Genomic DNA, 16669 nt, shown 5'->3' with positions numbered 1-16669 from the left:
CGTGAAAATGTACCTTTTCAGTTAAAAGTTTTTGTGCTGGCAAGAGGTGGTTTTTCAGGCGTAGCTCAAATGGTATATCATGCAAAAGTGAAATGGAAAGACCTTTTTCCACAACTAGAATCATGTGAATAAAAGATAACAGATGTTGACGGACGGTACAACAAGCGAAGAAGAAGAGTTTTAAAAGAAACATGGCGCAGTATGTGTGGACACACCAGGAAACCCAATCATTTTTTAATGTAGTACAGGATAGAGGGGTAGTGTATAATAATAATGAATATATCTGTAACTCAACACCATATTTACATTCGTCGCCATGTTTGTGGAATGACTTCTCATGTCATGTCGTAATAATAAATAAACAAATCATCATATTTGTGATTTAATGGAAAAACGGACATTACGCACTTCTGTTTTTTCGACATTAAGTAAATATCGGTAAAGTTTTGCGCAGATGTCCAATGGAAAAGCGACTAATGACATGCTTATTGTACGGTTTCATAGCTTTGAACAGCAACAGCATCTAAAAATGTAGAAATACGTGTCACTTTTACCTGTTTTACTCAAATACTTTTCAGAGCTTGAACTTTTTGCACCTCTACTTTCACCTCTGCCGGTTGCATTACTATTTTAATGTGATAATTGGCTTTTTCTGCAGTCGTATAATTAGTAGAACAACTAAAACAAGCTGCCTGTGAAAAGCTTGAGGCAATTGAAAACATGGTTGTACATCTCCCTCATTACCCTGAAGGTGAATATGTGCACACATGATCACCTTGAGGATGGAGAAACGGCAACACGTGACGCAGCCACTGCACTACGCTGCGTTTGCAAAGTTTCAGATGTTTCAGAAATGCTCTATTTATCCTATTTTCCCGTGTCAGTCGATCCTTACTCTGTACCTTTTGCGGTACATATGGTTTGTTGTTCTCAGACGCCCAGTGGTTAGTGCAGATTTTGTGCTCATCAGTGGTTTTACAGTACGCTGCGTGGAGCTGAAGAAAGAAAATGAAAGCCTCTGCGCACACACATACACATACACACATATATATACATATACACATATACATATATATATAAACAATGTCTCCTTGGGCTGCACATTTCAGCTCTTTTCACTCCACCAGTCTCTTTGGTCTCTTTGTTGATTTGCATAACGCTGTGTGCCTTTCTCAGGGTGTGCTGTTGCCCTCTCTTTCTCTTCGCTGTAGCTCTGCCTCTCGCTTTCTCATCTTCTCTCTGGATCTGGTCCATTTGTTTCTGCTGAAATAAGACTCACACAGCTCAGTTACAAAAGTCTCTCATGTGTGTAAACGTGTGTGTGTGTGTGTGTGTGTGTGTGTGTGTGTGTGTGTGTGTGCTTGCTTTGGTGCTTCGGCCTCATTATGTGATTTGCTGTCCAAGGTGGATTTGGTGTTTATTTTGGAACATGCAGAAACTGATTGGAACTTTATTAACTTTTTCTATCTCCTGCTCATTTATATCATCGATGCTAGGGTCGTGTCACTCGATTAGCTTTTCAGTAAATAGAGCAAATATTTTACGTTAAAAATCGGTTTGTGGTCCAACTTTCTTACAGATACAGGAGCAACAGGGACAGAAAAAAAAAAAAAAAACATTCAATGATGTATTTCTATGAGTTACGTAACTTGTATATTTGATGAATGAGACTGAGATGAAATCATAACTTAAGCATGATAAAGGCTTGTAATGATCCGCGATATCTGTGCTTGTTTTATCGACTTTATCGACCACATTTGCAGGGATGAAGTGCAGATCAATGTCTGTGTGTGCACAAGATAATGACCAGTGTCCAGTGATTAGTCTGTACCTGCACATGTGATCGATAACTGCACTGATGTCTGCGTTTGAAACTGTATAATTACTGCTTCTACACTATTGAAAGGCCTTGGAAAGAAATCAGACGCGGATATTTACAGAGCATGCAGATTTTTTTTTTTTGGCAAATGAAGATGAATGATTTATGTTACGCTGGAGGGGCATTTTTACAAAAGATCTGAAGGCAGTGACTAAGTTCTCATTGGCTCCTGTAAGAAAATTACTAAAAATAGTGATTATGTCAACCCCGTTCCAAGTAAATCCACAAAGCAGAAAATGTGAGTCTGACGGTAATTACACCCAAATCAAAAATACCCTCCATAGACACCACACTCTGATGTCTGTGTCTAGACACTGCACTATATCCAGGTAAAAGACACAGAGGAAAAAACGCAAAAAAGACACTTTTCAACTGGAAGTGTCAGTCTGGACACAGCGGTGATTTCAGACGACAGCTTCTTACAGAGTTCTTACTGTCACTCACCAAGTGTCCGGGCTGAACTGATGACTCTTGCATGTTGCTAAAGTCGCCTGAGGCTGATGTCTGAGGGGCATCGTGTCCCAGCAGGATTCAGTGACAGTCGCTGTCCCTGCAGGCTCTGGCTCTTCACATCCACATAGGACCTCTGCTGGAATGCAAGCACAGGATGGGCCTTTGGCTGTTACCATTTGATGTCTGCAAGACTAAGGATTCCAATCTAAGATGCAAAAATCTTGAAAAATATTTAAAGGCTCATTAACTTAAGTACAGTGGTGCTGCTTACAGGAGTTCTATACAACAAGGTTCTAATAGTTTTGGAGTTTTCATTATAGTTCAGTTTTAGTTAGTTTTGACTTTTTTTTCTCTAATTCAGTTCATTTTAATTAGTTTTTAGAGCGGGTTTGTTAGTTTTCATTATTAGTTTTTGTTATTTTCTAAATGCTTAGTTTTAGTATTAATTTTAGTTCAGTGGTCTCTTTTCTCTTCTTCTCTGTCGTCGTATTCACATAAATCCCAGACAGGACTCTGCTGCTTTAAGAAGACGACTGGAAACCACAAGTGAACACAAGTGACGGACCCTTAAATACCATACGGTGCCGCTAGCTAAAGTTGCTTGAAGGAAATAAATTGATTTCGTATCAATCTGACATTGACAAAGACAAAAACGAAGGGAATTTTATCCATAATTTTTATAATTTTAGTTAGTTTTTTAAACACACAATACAGTTTCAGTTAGTTATCCTTTTTTTTTTCTTTTAAGTATAGTTTTTATTTATTTCAGTTAACGAAAATGTTTTTACAATTCTAGTTTTCGTCATTTTGTTTGTTTTCGTTAACGATAATAACCTTGCTATATAGTACTGGTATTCCAGGCTCTTAACAAAAAGCACATTTTTTTCCAGTATCATCAGGTTTTCGTCTTCAAATTTAAACTCATACCTGCTTATTTTAAGTCAGTCAAGGTAACAATGTGTCTTATAATCTTCATCTGCTGCATCAGCTGATAGTTTACATTATAGCTCTGTTAGCTTAGCTCTGTTTTTAGACTGAAAACAGACACAGTAAAACCAAAAATCACCTCCGTTTTCTCTGTTTTGTCTTGTCAGTAGCTGAACTAAAGATCTGTTTGGAATCCAACAAACAAGGTCAAAACTGTCATAGTTTAATCTGAACCAGATAATAACAGCCCATAATAACTTTATACTGTCATAAGCCTCATAATCAAACTCATACTTTTAGAAGAAACGCTGCCATTCCACCATCAAACTCCATTCTTTTCATTTAGACCCGTGTCCAGTGGAGAAAACCACAATGGTGGTTTTATGTTTTATCGTCAAGTCACTTTCACCGACTCTAAAAATTGTTTCTTAGTAGTTCTCAGTTACTCACTACTCCATCTAGTGGTCACGTAAATGCAGAATATTCAAAGTATTTTGTAGAGTTGTATTTAATTACCGTAGAGCATAGAAAATAAAAGACGACCTTCAAAGCTCAGCAAAAAAAAAGGTGGGGCAACTAAAAATATTTTGCAAATACTGTAGCATTTCTGCAACAGAAAGTTTTGTGTAGAACTGTATCCAATTAAACTACAGTGTGTGTTCTCTGTAATGAAGGAGCGTGTCACTGAGCCACACTGATATTTAAAGCTCTGGTACAGGGGAAGATATAGCCTGCAGATACTCCCAACACCGTCTAATGTCTTATATAATTTGCTACAATGCTGGATTTCCTGCACTCAAGCTTAAAATGGGATGATATGTGACATGTGCTTGAAGTTTCACGTCACAGACTGATTCCTGTCAAATCAGTCATGCATAAGCCATCCATGAAACACGTCACTATAGCAACACAGCTCTTATTCTTGAGTAAATGTTACTGTTATAGATTTTTTAAAAGCCTGAAATGGAAACTTGTTAAATACTGCAAATCCTTAAACCCTCAGCTGATCTCCCACTTCCTGTGAGAATCATCATGTTATTTCACAGTTTGACTCAAATTTAGCACACAGGCGCACATCAGACTACGCATGCAATGTTATGTGTTTGACAAAATGATCATGTAATATCATGTGTGCAACATTTATATGCAAACTGCCCTTTGTGTGTCAGTGTTGACCTCATGTCTTGCGTGAACTCACACAGAAATTGTGCGTACTTTCAGCATTTGAGTGAGTGGAAGGTGTTTAGATTTACATCTGGAATGATAGAACACAGATGTAGACTTGTTAATTATGGCTGAATACTCCTCCAGAAATCCTATGTGTGTCTGTGTGTGTGGTATTCAGCATTTAGCCTTGAAGGTTTGCATAAGTGGAACAATTACTAAGCCAACAAAACAGCATATGGAGAGAGAGAAAAGAGCGCACTTCCTTCGCAGCCCAAATCCCCTCCCCTGCCCACCCCTCGGCTCCTGCATATATCCCTTCTCTTCTCTCTTTGCTTTCTATTTTCTCCAGTGAGGGCAGTGGAGAATGAATAACAGCAGGGCTGGGAAATGGAGACGTGATGCTCTTTATGCAAATCAAATACCAGCATTGCCATTCATTTCCTTCAGAGCACCCTGAGGACAGAAAAGGAGCAGAGCAACGCTGGGGAAAAAAACAACAGGGAAAAGTTGAAGCCAGGTCAACTTTGAGCAAATATTTTTACAAAAAACAAGTGTGGGCTCCGTGAAGGCCAATCACTGATCAGTATTCAGGCTGGCTGAGCTCAGTGCAGCTTTGGGTTACATTTCTCACCAGCCTTGACCGACTCGAACACCACAGTGAAATTTACATAGTGGTTAAGATTCAAGCCCACAGACAGCTGAATGCTGAATTTAACAACTGGAAACCTTACTCGTACATTTGTCTCAGATTATAGAAATATAAAAGAACACATTTGGAGCTTCGGCTCAGGGGTTCCACTTATGATTTTAACACTGATTCATCTTTGATGTAAATTTAACCTGGCACTGACTGGATCAACAAACACAATACTGAACAGCTGAGTTTCTTAGCAGGTCTCAGTTAAAATAAGTGAATGTAATAGAAAGGAAATAGTAGCAGTGTGTGAACATTAAAGACAGAAAACATCTAAAAGGGGCAAATGTCTGCTGTCAATCAACGCACAGGTACTAAATTTTAGAACAGCTTTTCAGACGTGACATAATAACTGACAGAGCTGTCTGGAGCAGCTCTTCTGGTGATTATCATCAGCAGATGGAGGCTGCCTGATGGAATTATAGATGACACGCATAAGGACTTTTTTTTTTTTTGAAGACTGCTGGAAAAACCACTCTCTTCACCTCTTTTTTTTCCATTAAATACACTCAAGTTCATTTCTGACGGATCAAAATCAGAAAATCACCCGCTGTCAATGCATTACATACTGATAAGGTAAAGAAAGCGCGGCATCTCCAACCTGACGTTTCTTCCTCTCGTTCACAGAGCAACCGTCCAATCACCACGGCACCACCCTGCCTCCCGTGCCGCCCCCTCACCGCCAGCAGCCCTCCATAACAGCTCTAAACCAGTCCCTGGGCTCCACGCACCACGCTGGCCATACCCTGAACTCAACCCGGCAGCTAACCCCTCCTACTGGAAGCCCGGCCCCAGTGGCTGGCCAATCACCAGCCGAGCTGCAGACCACGCCCCCCGAGAGCGTCCCGCTGCAAGACAGCTGGGTGCTGGGTAGCAATGTGCCTCTGGAAACAAGGTAACTGTACCCGTCCTCATATGTCGTGTGTCTTATGTTTGATATGAGCTAGCTGTCAGCACTACTGCGGTTGACAGACTGCTCCAGCAGCTCACTTATCGACCTAAACATTTAACTCATTTATATACAACACTTTAACCCTATAAAACCATTTGTATCATATTAGCTACACCAGGTTCTTAGGCCTCTATCTAATCATCAAGATCAATACTTTCCTTAAAAACCTACTGTGTTTTCTGCCCCCTGGTGGATTATCATGTCATTGCAGACAGTGGAAAGGCTTTTTTTTGCCCTTTTTCAATATGGCCGTTATTGTTAAACCGTCCACAGGCTTTTTTTTTTTTTTTTTTTTTTTTTTTTTTTTTTTTTTTTTAAATCAACCATTTTTATTGATTTTAAATTTCAGTTTGATTGACCCACTGGTGTCTCTTATGTTGCACACATTCCAAACACAAAGGCACAACACACACACATTCTCTCCGTTCCCAACTCCAAATCTTGTTTTGCTTTCAAACCCTGTTTTTTCTCACTATCCCCTGAAATCCAATCTAATCCATGAAAAAGTACCAGCATGTGTCCACGTGTACCATGTGAGATCCGTTTGATGTCTTATATTTGTGCTTTGCATTATCCCTTGTTCTTTACTGCAAATTTCGAAGAAAAGGGTTCTGTGGCAGCGCACCAGTTGCAGCGGCCCAATGTCCCTAATCATCGAACGTAACCTCGTTTGCTGTACTCTGTGCTGCATGCACACTGTGCTGTCAGATGACAATAAAGAGCAATTCAATTCAAAAATAAACGACACATTCAACAATACACAACAAAAAGTGCACACTATACCTACATTACACACAGAAAACACCCCCCCCCCCCATTCCCCTCCTTGTGGGACACACAATTTGGAATTGAGCTTCTGACAAATAAAGTAAAAGTTAAATAAATAAATAAACAGAATATTAATCAGGATTACAAACAGGACATATAGAGTTACCATAGTTGAGAATCTCAAAAGTCATGACAACAGTTTCTTAAAATCTTCTGCAGCTTTTTTCCACATCTCCAATGTTCTCGTCCACACGCTTTTTGCAGCGTGAAAGTCTTTGGTAATTTTCAAAAAGTTAAGACGAACATTAAAAGTTATTAAAAGTCCTTCATGTACTGAAACAATGCATAGTTACTCAATAATTGATTATTTATAGCACGGTTAAATTGTGTAAAAAATGTGTGCATCAAATTTGATACTGCAGGTATATAAGGTACTAAATAAAAACTCCCAATGTATCAAATGCGATACAAAAATATATCATGAACAAAATTATATGGTTTGTTTGGATTTTGTTAAAAGGTCTAGTAAACACCCCCATAAGTGCAAATGTATAAAATGTGAGAAAAATTATACATCAGATCACCGAATTAAAAATGAATTTACGGCGTTGAGCATGTTCCAACAACTGCGTTGGAGCTGTAAATTTCATTTGTCCTCTTCCATAAATTTACTTTCATTAATCACACCAAAGGCACCTACTCAAGACCCTTACATGAACGTACAAGGGCTCTGGAATGTATCTTCAACGTGGCAGCGAAAGTCATTCCTAAAATACGGAACTGTACCGTTGTGTTGTGTGGAAGTTGTGCTCACAAATTACTTTACAAACTGGGCCACGGACCGCATTGTAATAAAGCAGGGAAAAATATGCCGCCGTGATTTATTTCCGTAGACATATTTTCATGAAACATTTCACAAAACGTTTGAAATGCGACTGAAGTTGTTAACACTGCAGTCATTAGCTTTAGCGCATCAAATGCTCCAGAAAAATACAAAGTCGTGCGTAGTTCGTCTCTAATTTCAAGGGTTATATTCCGAAGTCTTTTTCAGATAAATTACTGTCTACTCAAGTGATAATATAAATGATTGTTGCTTCAGTGCATTGTATTGAACTGTGGGTTTCTGTTCCTGTACGAGGCTGTAGTTTGCCACAGTGTGATGTATTATGAAAATCATGTGGAGTGACACTCAGTGAACCAGGATTAAAATTGAAATAGTATTGTCACTTCACTTCCCTCTGCGCACCCGAGAACAGTGTGTCGGATAAAAGATTCCACAGAGAAGACAGTGGATCCATTCCCTCATCTGACCTTTGTTTGATTAAAACTGACAGAAGTACAGTTTCCTCTGTTACTTCTTTATTTATTTTGTCGTAGATATCGGTTCTATACAAGATTTAAACACACTGGCTGAAGACAGGTGAGATGGACTGACATCTGTTCAGGGAGGGGGAGATGTAGAAACCTGCATGAAATTCAGACAAGAAGTATTGGATGGTTGGTGAACTACAGTATTTTCTTTTCTTAGACTAAGACAAACTTTATTGATCCACAAGGGAAATTACTTGGTCATAATAACGTGAAAAAACACTAGCAAAAATAAATAAATAAAAGGAAAGTCAATGTGAAGAGATAAAAGCAATAAATAATATTAATAGAACACTAATTAAGCAGAAAAAATACAAGATTAGCATATGTACAAATCTACAGGAAATGGAAGCAAATACACATACAGTAATAAATATAATACACTAACATAATACATACATTTTCATGCAATCTATGCTTTTGTTCTGAATGTGGAATGCATGGCCTGTTCCTTTCAATGTAATCTAACTTGGCATAAGATATTTACACTTTGTCCTCTTGAGAAAAACAAACAAAAACAAAAAGATAGTGAGATAAAGATATTGTCATAGCAGACTAAGATGAAGTGTCAGACAGTTAGCATCGGCCGCTAATCTGAGCTGAGAGAAGCTGGATTCAGTTGTCACCACCTGCGTTTACCGCTTTAACTGCAAAGAGAGAAAGGCAAAAATGTCAGTGAATGATAAATTACACTGGGCTGTACTTCTAATAAATACAGCTTTCTGCATCTCTAAGCACTAAACACATTCTTGCCGGATATTTTTAATTGATTCGTTTGTTCCCTTATTAAGGGGCCAGATTCCCATATTCCCCTCAGATAACCAGAACAAATCCATGCGCTTGGATTAACTTTATTCACGTGTACAGAACGAAAATGCATACATGTAAGAGCAGCAACAGGAGCTCCAGAATCTGTCCTTTAACCCTTTCATGCATGAATTATTAGAACCTTAATCAAGATTTTTTTTTTTTCCCTGAGTGTTTTTATTCCTCTTTAGGCATGAAAAAAACACAATGTGATTGATATTTTTTTTTTTTTTTTTTTTTTTTTTTTTTTTTTTAAATCAACCTGTTTTTCATGGAGTTACAAAAATGTCCACTCAGCTACACCATGAATTTTATTCTTGAAGCAAAGAAACATGTATTTAAAACCCAATATCATAAAGTGGTATGAAAACAGTGAAATGAAACCATGTTTAATGCAGCTAATCTGATGTTTTCTCACATTTTAACAGATTCTAATACTAGTTATTACTCACTTCATGGAGATAATATGCAAAAAAATAAATATTAACAATTGATTTCCACTCAAGAACCAACCAAGAACAGCAGAGTTACAATAATGGTATGAATTGCAGTTTATGAGATGGTGCATAAGTGTCCACTGTGTTGGCTGATATGAACTAAAACAACAAAACCCATGAATATACAAGATTAAAGCTGTAGAGTAACTGTCCACTGGAGTGACCACTATGCATGAAAGGGTTAAGGAACGTCGCAAAGATCAAGGTAAAAATGCAACAGAAATTAAGTCACTCCAAGTCATCAGGACTGCAAGGATTAAAACTAATTCAATTCAGTTCAGTTTTTTTATTTAGGGATAATCAGGCCGGGGACTTAAAATACTCTGCAGAGAAGAAACCTGACAAAATCTCTGAGAACAAGCCCAGGGCGACAGCAGGGAGGAAAAACTAACTTTACGGAAGAACGAACCCCCGACCGATCCGGGCTCCGGGTAGGCAGCCATCTGCCTCCATCGGACGGGATGAGTGGAGGGAGAAGAGAGAAAAGAAAAGCATCGATAACAACAAACAACAAACACCACAGACTCTGGACCGATCCGTTCAACACCGGGCCGGTCGGAGTTCAGAACAACAAACACATCAGGAATATAGAGGTGTGGGAGCAGAAAGGAGCATCGACAGGGACGACAGAACACAATCTATGAGGCAGGAAGGAGACGCAAGGTTCATCAGTAGTCACATAGCATAACCGCCTAAGTCATACACTATATGGACAAAAGTATGTGGACACGGCTGTTTCTTTTCTAACAGGGGTCTGGGATACAAAACAGTAATGATTAATGTCATGATATAGTTTTATATTGGGATAAATATCATTGCATTGGTTAGTTTGGTTTAAATTGTTATCTCTGCTTCCAAAATGCCTAACTTTCTCTCACCAGTGATCTTGTTTTTTTCAACGGTGACTATGATTTTAAATGTTCTACTTTAAAATTTCTAAAATATTTTACCTTGTCTTATAGTAAATAATAATTTTCTACCACATCTAACCATCTACTTTCTTCAAATCTCACTAAGGAAGAAACATCTCCCATTAAACTTGAAGGAAATATTGATGTTTCTAAACTATATGGACATAAATATTGGGACACATCATGTCTACAGCTGTAAGATGTCCTGTTCATGCTGATCTGACATATAAACATCAATATTGACAGTTAATATGATATTTATCCCAATATAAAACTATATTATGACATTTATCAGTATTGTTTTATATCTCAGACCCCTGTTAGAATAGAAACACCTGAATTCAACATGTCCCAATACTTTTGTCCATCTGTGTATGACTTCAGCAATTATGCTATGAGGCTAACGATATGTCTAACAGACAGTTGCTATATATCCTAAATATACCTGTTTTTTTGCAAAATACATAAAGATAAGTCAAATAAACACAGGAAATGCTATAAAATGCCAGTCATATTTGTCATTAAAGACCCCTGTTAGAAAGAAACACCTGAATGTCCCAATACTTTTGTGGCTTTTTATGGCAATTATGCTATCAGGCTAACGTTATGTTCATAAAGTGGTATAATATTTCTGAATCTTTTATTAAATTGTGTTCCCCTGTCTCAAACATAGCATATTGGCTTCTTCCAAAAATAGTTGCTTGAGGCATTTTCTTTCCAGATTTGTCAGGAAACAAAAAAAAAAAAAAAAATTTGTCAGAAACTGAGTATTTGAGGATTTTGGCAAAAAAAAAAAAAAAAAAAAACTAGTTATTTTTGTCAAGAAACTGGGCAATTATTTTAGGAAGGTGATGATATCAGGAGTTGCTTGCTTTGCTGTTCAACACTGGTAGATACTGGTGCTGTTGTCTCCATAGATGTCTGCCATGGATAATTGGTCTTTTCATAAGAAGCCTGTTGTACAGTTGCAGAAAAAAATTATTAGACCATCCAAAGTCATCCAAAACAATAGTTACGCAGTCCAGTCCTAACTCCTGTGTGTGTCATGTGACTAAACATACAGAAAAGAAAACATGGAATGAATAAAAGCACTGTTTTTGTCAGTACAATGCCATAGATATTGATGATTTTGGTTATTAGCAAGAAAATATGTTAAATGGATAGATATCAGCTCTGAAATTAAACTACTATGAGCTTTTTTTGTTGTTATCATTGTATTTGTCCGAACAAATGTAGCTTTAGTTGGACCAGCCATTAAAATGAACAAGAACTTGAAAACAAATGTGGTCTAATCATTCTTTCCTCAACTCTAGGAACCATCCAGTCGTTCTTGTAGGTTTTTATACGTGGTCCAGGTTTTAACTTCGTGTAAGAGTAGACTTTTTACACTGGCTCTAAAGAAGACCTTTAATAATAATAACATTGGATTGGATTTCTGTGGTGCTTTTCAAGACATCTAAAGTGCATGACTGCCTCCCAGCAGACTCGGACTATGCAGCAGAACTAAAGGATGGTTAAAGACAAATGAGAAACCAAGTCAATCTTCTGAAACATCCAGATTAGCTAGCTCCAGGGAACATAATGCCAGTTTTCTCAGCTCGGCTCGGCTCGGCTCAACTTTGGCAACAGCATGCATCGTTTTTACTCCAGGCGTAAGACTACTGGGATGTTGTGATATGAAACATTACACTTTGATTTTTTCAGGTGAGAATGTCTTTGTTTACAGTTAAAATCTGGGTTTCACTCATCAAGAAGATTTTTTTTTTTTTGGCTTGGTTTGCTATCCCTCAATACGTATTGATTCTGATCTCCATAACTACATGTCGCATCACCTTGACAACCATTAGACCTTAGCGGAGGTGGTACCAAAGTTTCTGAAATCCTCCCTGGTGGTCCGTGCTCTCACATAGAGTAAAAGCCAAAAAGAAATGTGCCAAGTGGAGGCGAGTTGAGATGATACCATCAGTGGAAGAGCGTAAGAATCCAATTTATTCTCCTTCAGACCCAGGTTTTTATATTTAGATTGATTTTTTTTCTAAACTGTTTGTCAAGCTCTCTCGTCTCCGGTGCTGTCAGTGGCTAATTTTCATCTAGAATCTCGGCCAAGTCTTGAGCGAGTCCACAAAGCTTCAGGCTGCTACGGAGGCCGAGCCATGGCTTAAAAGTGAAACTGGAGACAGCATAAGAAAGAAGGACTGTTTTAAGTCAAAGTTTTATTTTATCGTTTGTCAGAGACTTTTTTCTTCTTCTTTGCACTACAGAAGAGCTGTGGAAAGGCCAAGTGTTTTTAGAAGTCAAAAAGGAACAGAATAAATTAGATGCTTAGAGTTATCGTACTAAAGGCCAAAAATGTGAAGTAAAAATGGCCTTTTTTTTTTTTTGTTAATTTATGATTTGCTTTCGGTTTAACTCGTAAAGACCCAGTGCTGTGTTTATGTTAGTTCCCAAATGAATGTTTCTCTGCATTTAACCTTTCTTAAGTCATTTATCACCAGTTATCATAACATTATCCTCTGTATTCTGGATTTTTCACTATAAATCATGTACATTTCTACATTTAAATTCCTCTGTTTTATTTAGACGGTAGTTGGTGTAGTTTTATTTCGAGCACACAGAATCATCAGATAACAAAGAATCATACAACATGGTCAAACAAAATTTTTCTGCACTCGAAAAGGAGTGGGAAGAAGTATAACTTCTAGACTCCACCCCCTTTTTACAAACTAATAATTAAATTAAATCTGCTTCCTTTGCTTTGTTAACGCACTTTTTTTCTGCATATTTTTACAATAGCACAAAACATACGTACAAACCATTCACATACACTTTTTTTAGTCACCTCACACGCAATCAGATTTGCATAATCAACCATTTTTAATATAAACTATAATATTTATATGCACTTTAACCTTTTCATCCACACTGGGCACTACAGTGGACAGCTGTTCTACAGCTTTTCTCTTCTATATTCATGGATTTTGTTTTGTTTTGTTTATTTTTTCACACATATCTTTATTAAAGTTTTAAGACACTACATATCTTTTCTGACATGAATTGGTAACATTTTGTAGATCTCTTCTGAGCATAAACCCCTAGAATCACAAAGCCCTCCCCATAGTTTTCACACAATGTATCAGTAAATACATGTTTTTGTGCGTCAAAAATTAAACGTGTTGTGTCCAGCTGAGTGGACATTTTTGCAACTTCATGAAAAATAGGTTCATAAGAATTTTTTTTTTTTTTTTCATTATTATTTTTTATGTATTTTTTAAAATTTGTAAAATTATTTTTTTTTATTTGTATTTATTTATTTATTTTTCAGAAGAAAATTTTCAATCACATTGTTTTTTTTTCATGCCTGAAGAAGAATAAAAACACTCAGGAAAAAATATTTGATTAAGGTTCTCATAATTCGTGCATGAAAAGGTTAAATATTTACTACAAATACAATGATCAATAAATGTGATATCTCCTAATCATGATAATTACAGTATTATCTTATTTAATGCATACTTCTATGTTATAACTAGATATTCACTTATTCAGATAATGTTCTATATTTTGTTATTGTAGTGGATTTATATATCCTTTTTAAATGCACAAATTGAAGAAGACATTTTGTTCATGAAGACTTAGAGTAAATTCAAAGGTAATTACATCAAAACAGAGCAAAGTGAAGAAAAACAGACTTTTTCAGCCAATATATCATGAACTGAACATAAACAAGTGTCTCCAGTGTCTGTCGTTGATCCAGCTCCATGGGTTTTACTGGTGAATCAACACTGTAGAGCCTCTGAATGTCCAAATCTTTCATTTCTGATGACCGTGAAAGGATGAGAACCTGCATTTTACACTAATTATTTACATGTACTGATAGAATTAGTGGATCAAAAGGTATTAAATAATTTAGATCAGTCGGTGGTTTTGGTCTCCAGTGAATGTTTGGGTCTTTATGGGTTAAAAAGAACCAAAGAAATCAAATCAAACTATCTATTCTGTACCATTTTGAATTGCATAGCATCATATTCTTTCAGCTTCAGTAAAAGGAGACGCACATGCTTTATTTTAGGCTGACCATGAACACAAAGATACATTAATGAGCATTTGTTTGTGAAGGCTTTTCATAGTTTAGACTCCCAGACCCTTAAAGTTTGCATCTTTTCAGAGCACTTTCAGAGCATCTCCAGATCGGTGCGTGTTCAATTGTGACACTTCTTTTATTGGATAATTTGAACCTGGGATCTCCTATTCACCCAGCCGCTTGTAGCTCTCCTTTTGTTGCAGTCTGTCCCACAAATGCCCCGTGCAGTTGTCAGATATTTTGGAAAAGGCTGTTCTCTCCAGCAGAATGTAATGTCACGCTGAAGACCGTACAAAGGCCCATTGTCCTACCCCCGTCCGCACACACAGTTTATGGGTTCAGCGCTGACCTTGGCCTTCTGTGCACCAGACAATTTGTGGCCTGCTTTCTCTTTCACTTGCCTTTCTTCTCTTCTGACCTGCTCTCTTGTAAGTCTTTCACCCAGACACAGAACGGAGACAGATGAACATGATTGATAGAGGAGCAATCTTTGTTTGGAACCAACATCTGGGCACTCTGCAATTCAGTGGCGAGGAAAAACACCACGAAAATATGTTGTTTCTGCAAGCCAAGGATACATACCAGGGATCTCAAACTCATTTCAATTTAGGGGCCACATACAGCCTAATATTTTATAAAGTGGGCCGGACTAGTAAAATAATATAAATAATAGGATAACAACTTGTAAATAATGTCAACTCCAAAGTTTGCTCTATGTTTTTGAGTGAAAAAGTCAAATTTAGTAATGAAAATGTTTACATCTATGAACCGTACTTGCACATAACATGAACAAATATGAACCTGAAAATTCTTTGCAAAAATAAATGCATTTTTGTGTTTAGGTATATTTATTAAATTTCAAATACAGAATACACACAGGTATTCAACATAAAAAAATCAAATCAAACAAAACCCACTTAACCCTCCTAAACCCCTTGCTGTCACCAGCTCTATATGCATATACAATATGGCACTGTAAATAGAAATAAAGTCACATATCAAAGTGTTACATACAAATACATCTTGACTTGTTAAGGGCCTTGTACATGTGTCATAGGATTGCCAAAGAAGATTTAAAAAAAATTTCCACACTTTATGAAACTTCTGTTCAGATCCACGAAATGTATATCGGATTTTTTGGAGTTTAAGGTTGGACATCACCTCTCTGACCCAGTGTCCAACAGAGGGTGGGGCAGGTTCCTTCCACCTTGTAAGAATAAGGCGGCGTGCCAAAAGAGTAGTGAAGGCGACCACCTGGAGTCCTCCTGCGGTAACTGCAGCCTTCCAGGAACAATACCCAACAGTGCGGTTAAAGGGTCAAGGGGGATCCTAACTCCTAGTATATTAGTAAGCGCTTCAAAAATATGAACCGTACTTGCACATAACATGAACAAATATGAACCTGAAAATTATTTTAAAAAATAAACGCAATTTTAACTAGAAGCACTCGGAGAGGGCAGACCTCCGCCAAGGCTGATAAGTGCCCCCCCCCCCCGTGGGCCCCCCCACCCCCGATCACCACCAAAATTTAATCATTTCTTCTTTATCCCATTTCCAACAAACCCTGAAAATTTCATCCAAATCTGTCCATAACTTTTTGAGTTATGTTGCACACTAACAGACAGACAAACAGACAAACCCTGGCAAAAACATAACCTCCTTGGCGGAGGTAACAATATTACGCCTTAGTTTATAGTTTATACATGTGCATTATAACTTACAGATCACTGTGGATCTACAAAATACACAAAATATTAAATAACAGGCAGAATATTGGTCAAATTACAGTACTGCTAAGACATTTCAGGTTGTTCACATTTTTTTTATAAAAGCCTAGTCTGTAAATGTCAACATTTTTGCATAATTTTGACTTTTTTTAAACTGAAACAAAGAGGGAAAAAACTGCAGTTGTCATTATTTATAGGTTATTCTGATAGTATTTTACTGGTCTGACCCACTTTCGATTGAATTGACCTAAAATCATTTTAATATCTTCGGTGTAATTTTACTGTAACGTTTGCATTTCATAAATTCATCCCAGGGGCCGGATTGGACCTTTTGGCGGGCCGGTTTTGGCCCCCGGGACGCATGTTTGACACCTGTGATATATACTGTTTCTGCGTGTTCCATTTTTATATCGTAATTTCTATCCGGTGTTTTCATAA

At 37.3% G+C, this 16669-nt stretch overlaps 1 protein-coding gene across 1 annotated transcript in view; it reads left to right on the top strand.

Annotated features, from left to right (window-relative positions):
• tenm3 (teneurin transmembrane protein 3) overlaps positions 1 to 16669 on the top strand; it is a 776142-nt gene that overhangs the window by 372717 nt on the left and 386756 nt on the right. Inside the window, exon 8 of the mRNA XM_030128911.1 lies at positions 5748 to 6015. Coding sequence (XP_029984771.1) covers positions 5748 to 6015 — 268 coding nt within the window. The remainder of the gene's footprint in view (positions 1 to 5747; positions 6016 to 16669) is intronic.

Source organism: Sphaeramia orbicularis, chromosome 1 (assembly GCF_902148855.1).
Source record: "Sphaeramia orbicularis chromosome 1, fSphaOr1.1, whole genome shotgun sequence".
In the NCBI taxonomy this organism is placed as follows: domain Eukaryota; kingdom Metazoa; phylum Chordata; class Actinopteri; order Kurtiformes; family Apogonidae; genus Sphaeramia; species Sphaeramia orbicularis.
This window is presented reverse-complemented; position numbering and strand designations above follow the sequence as displayed.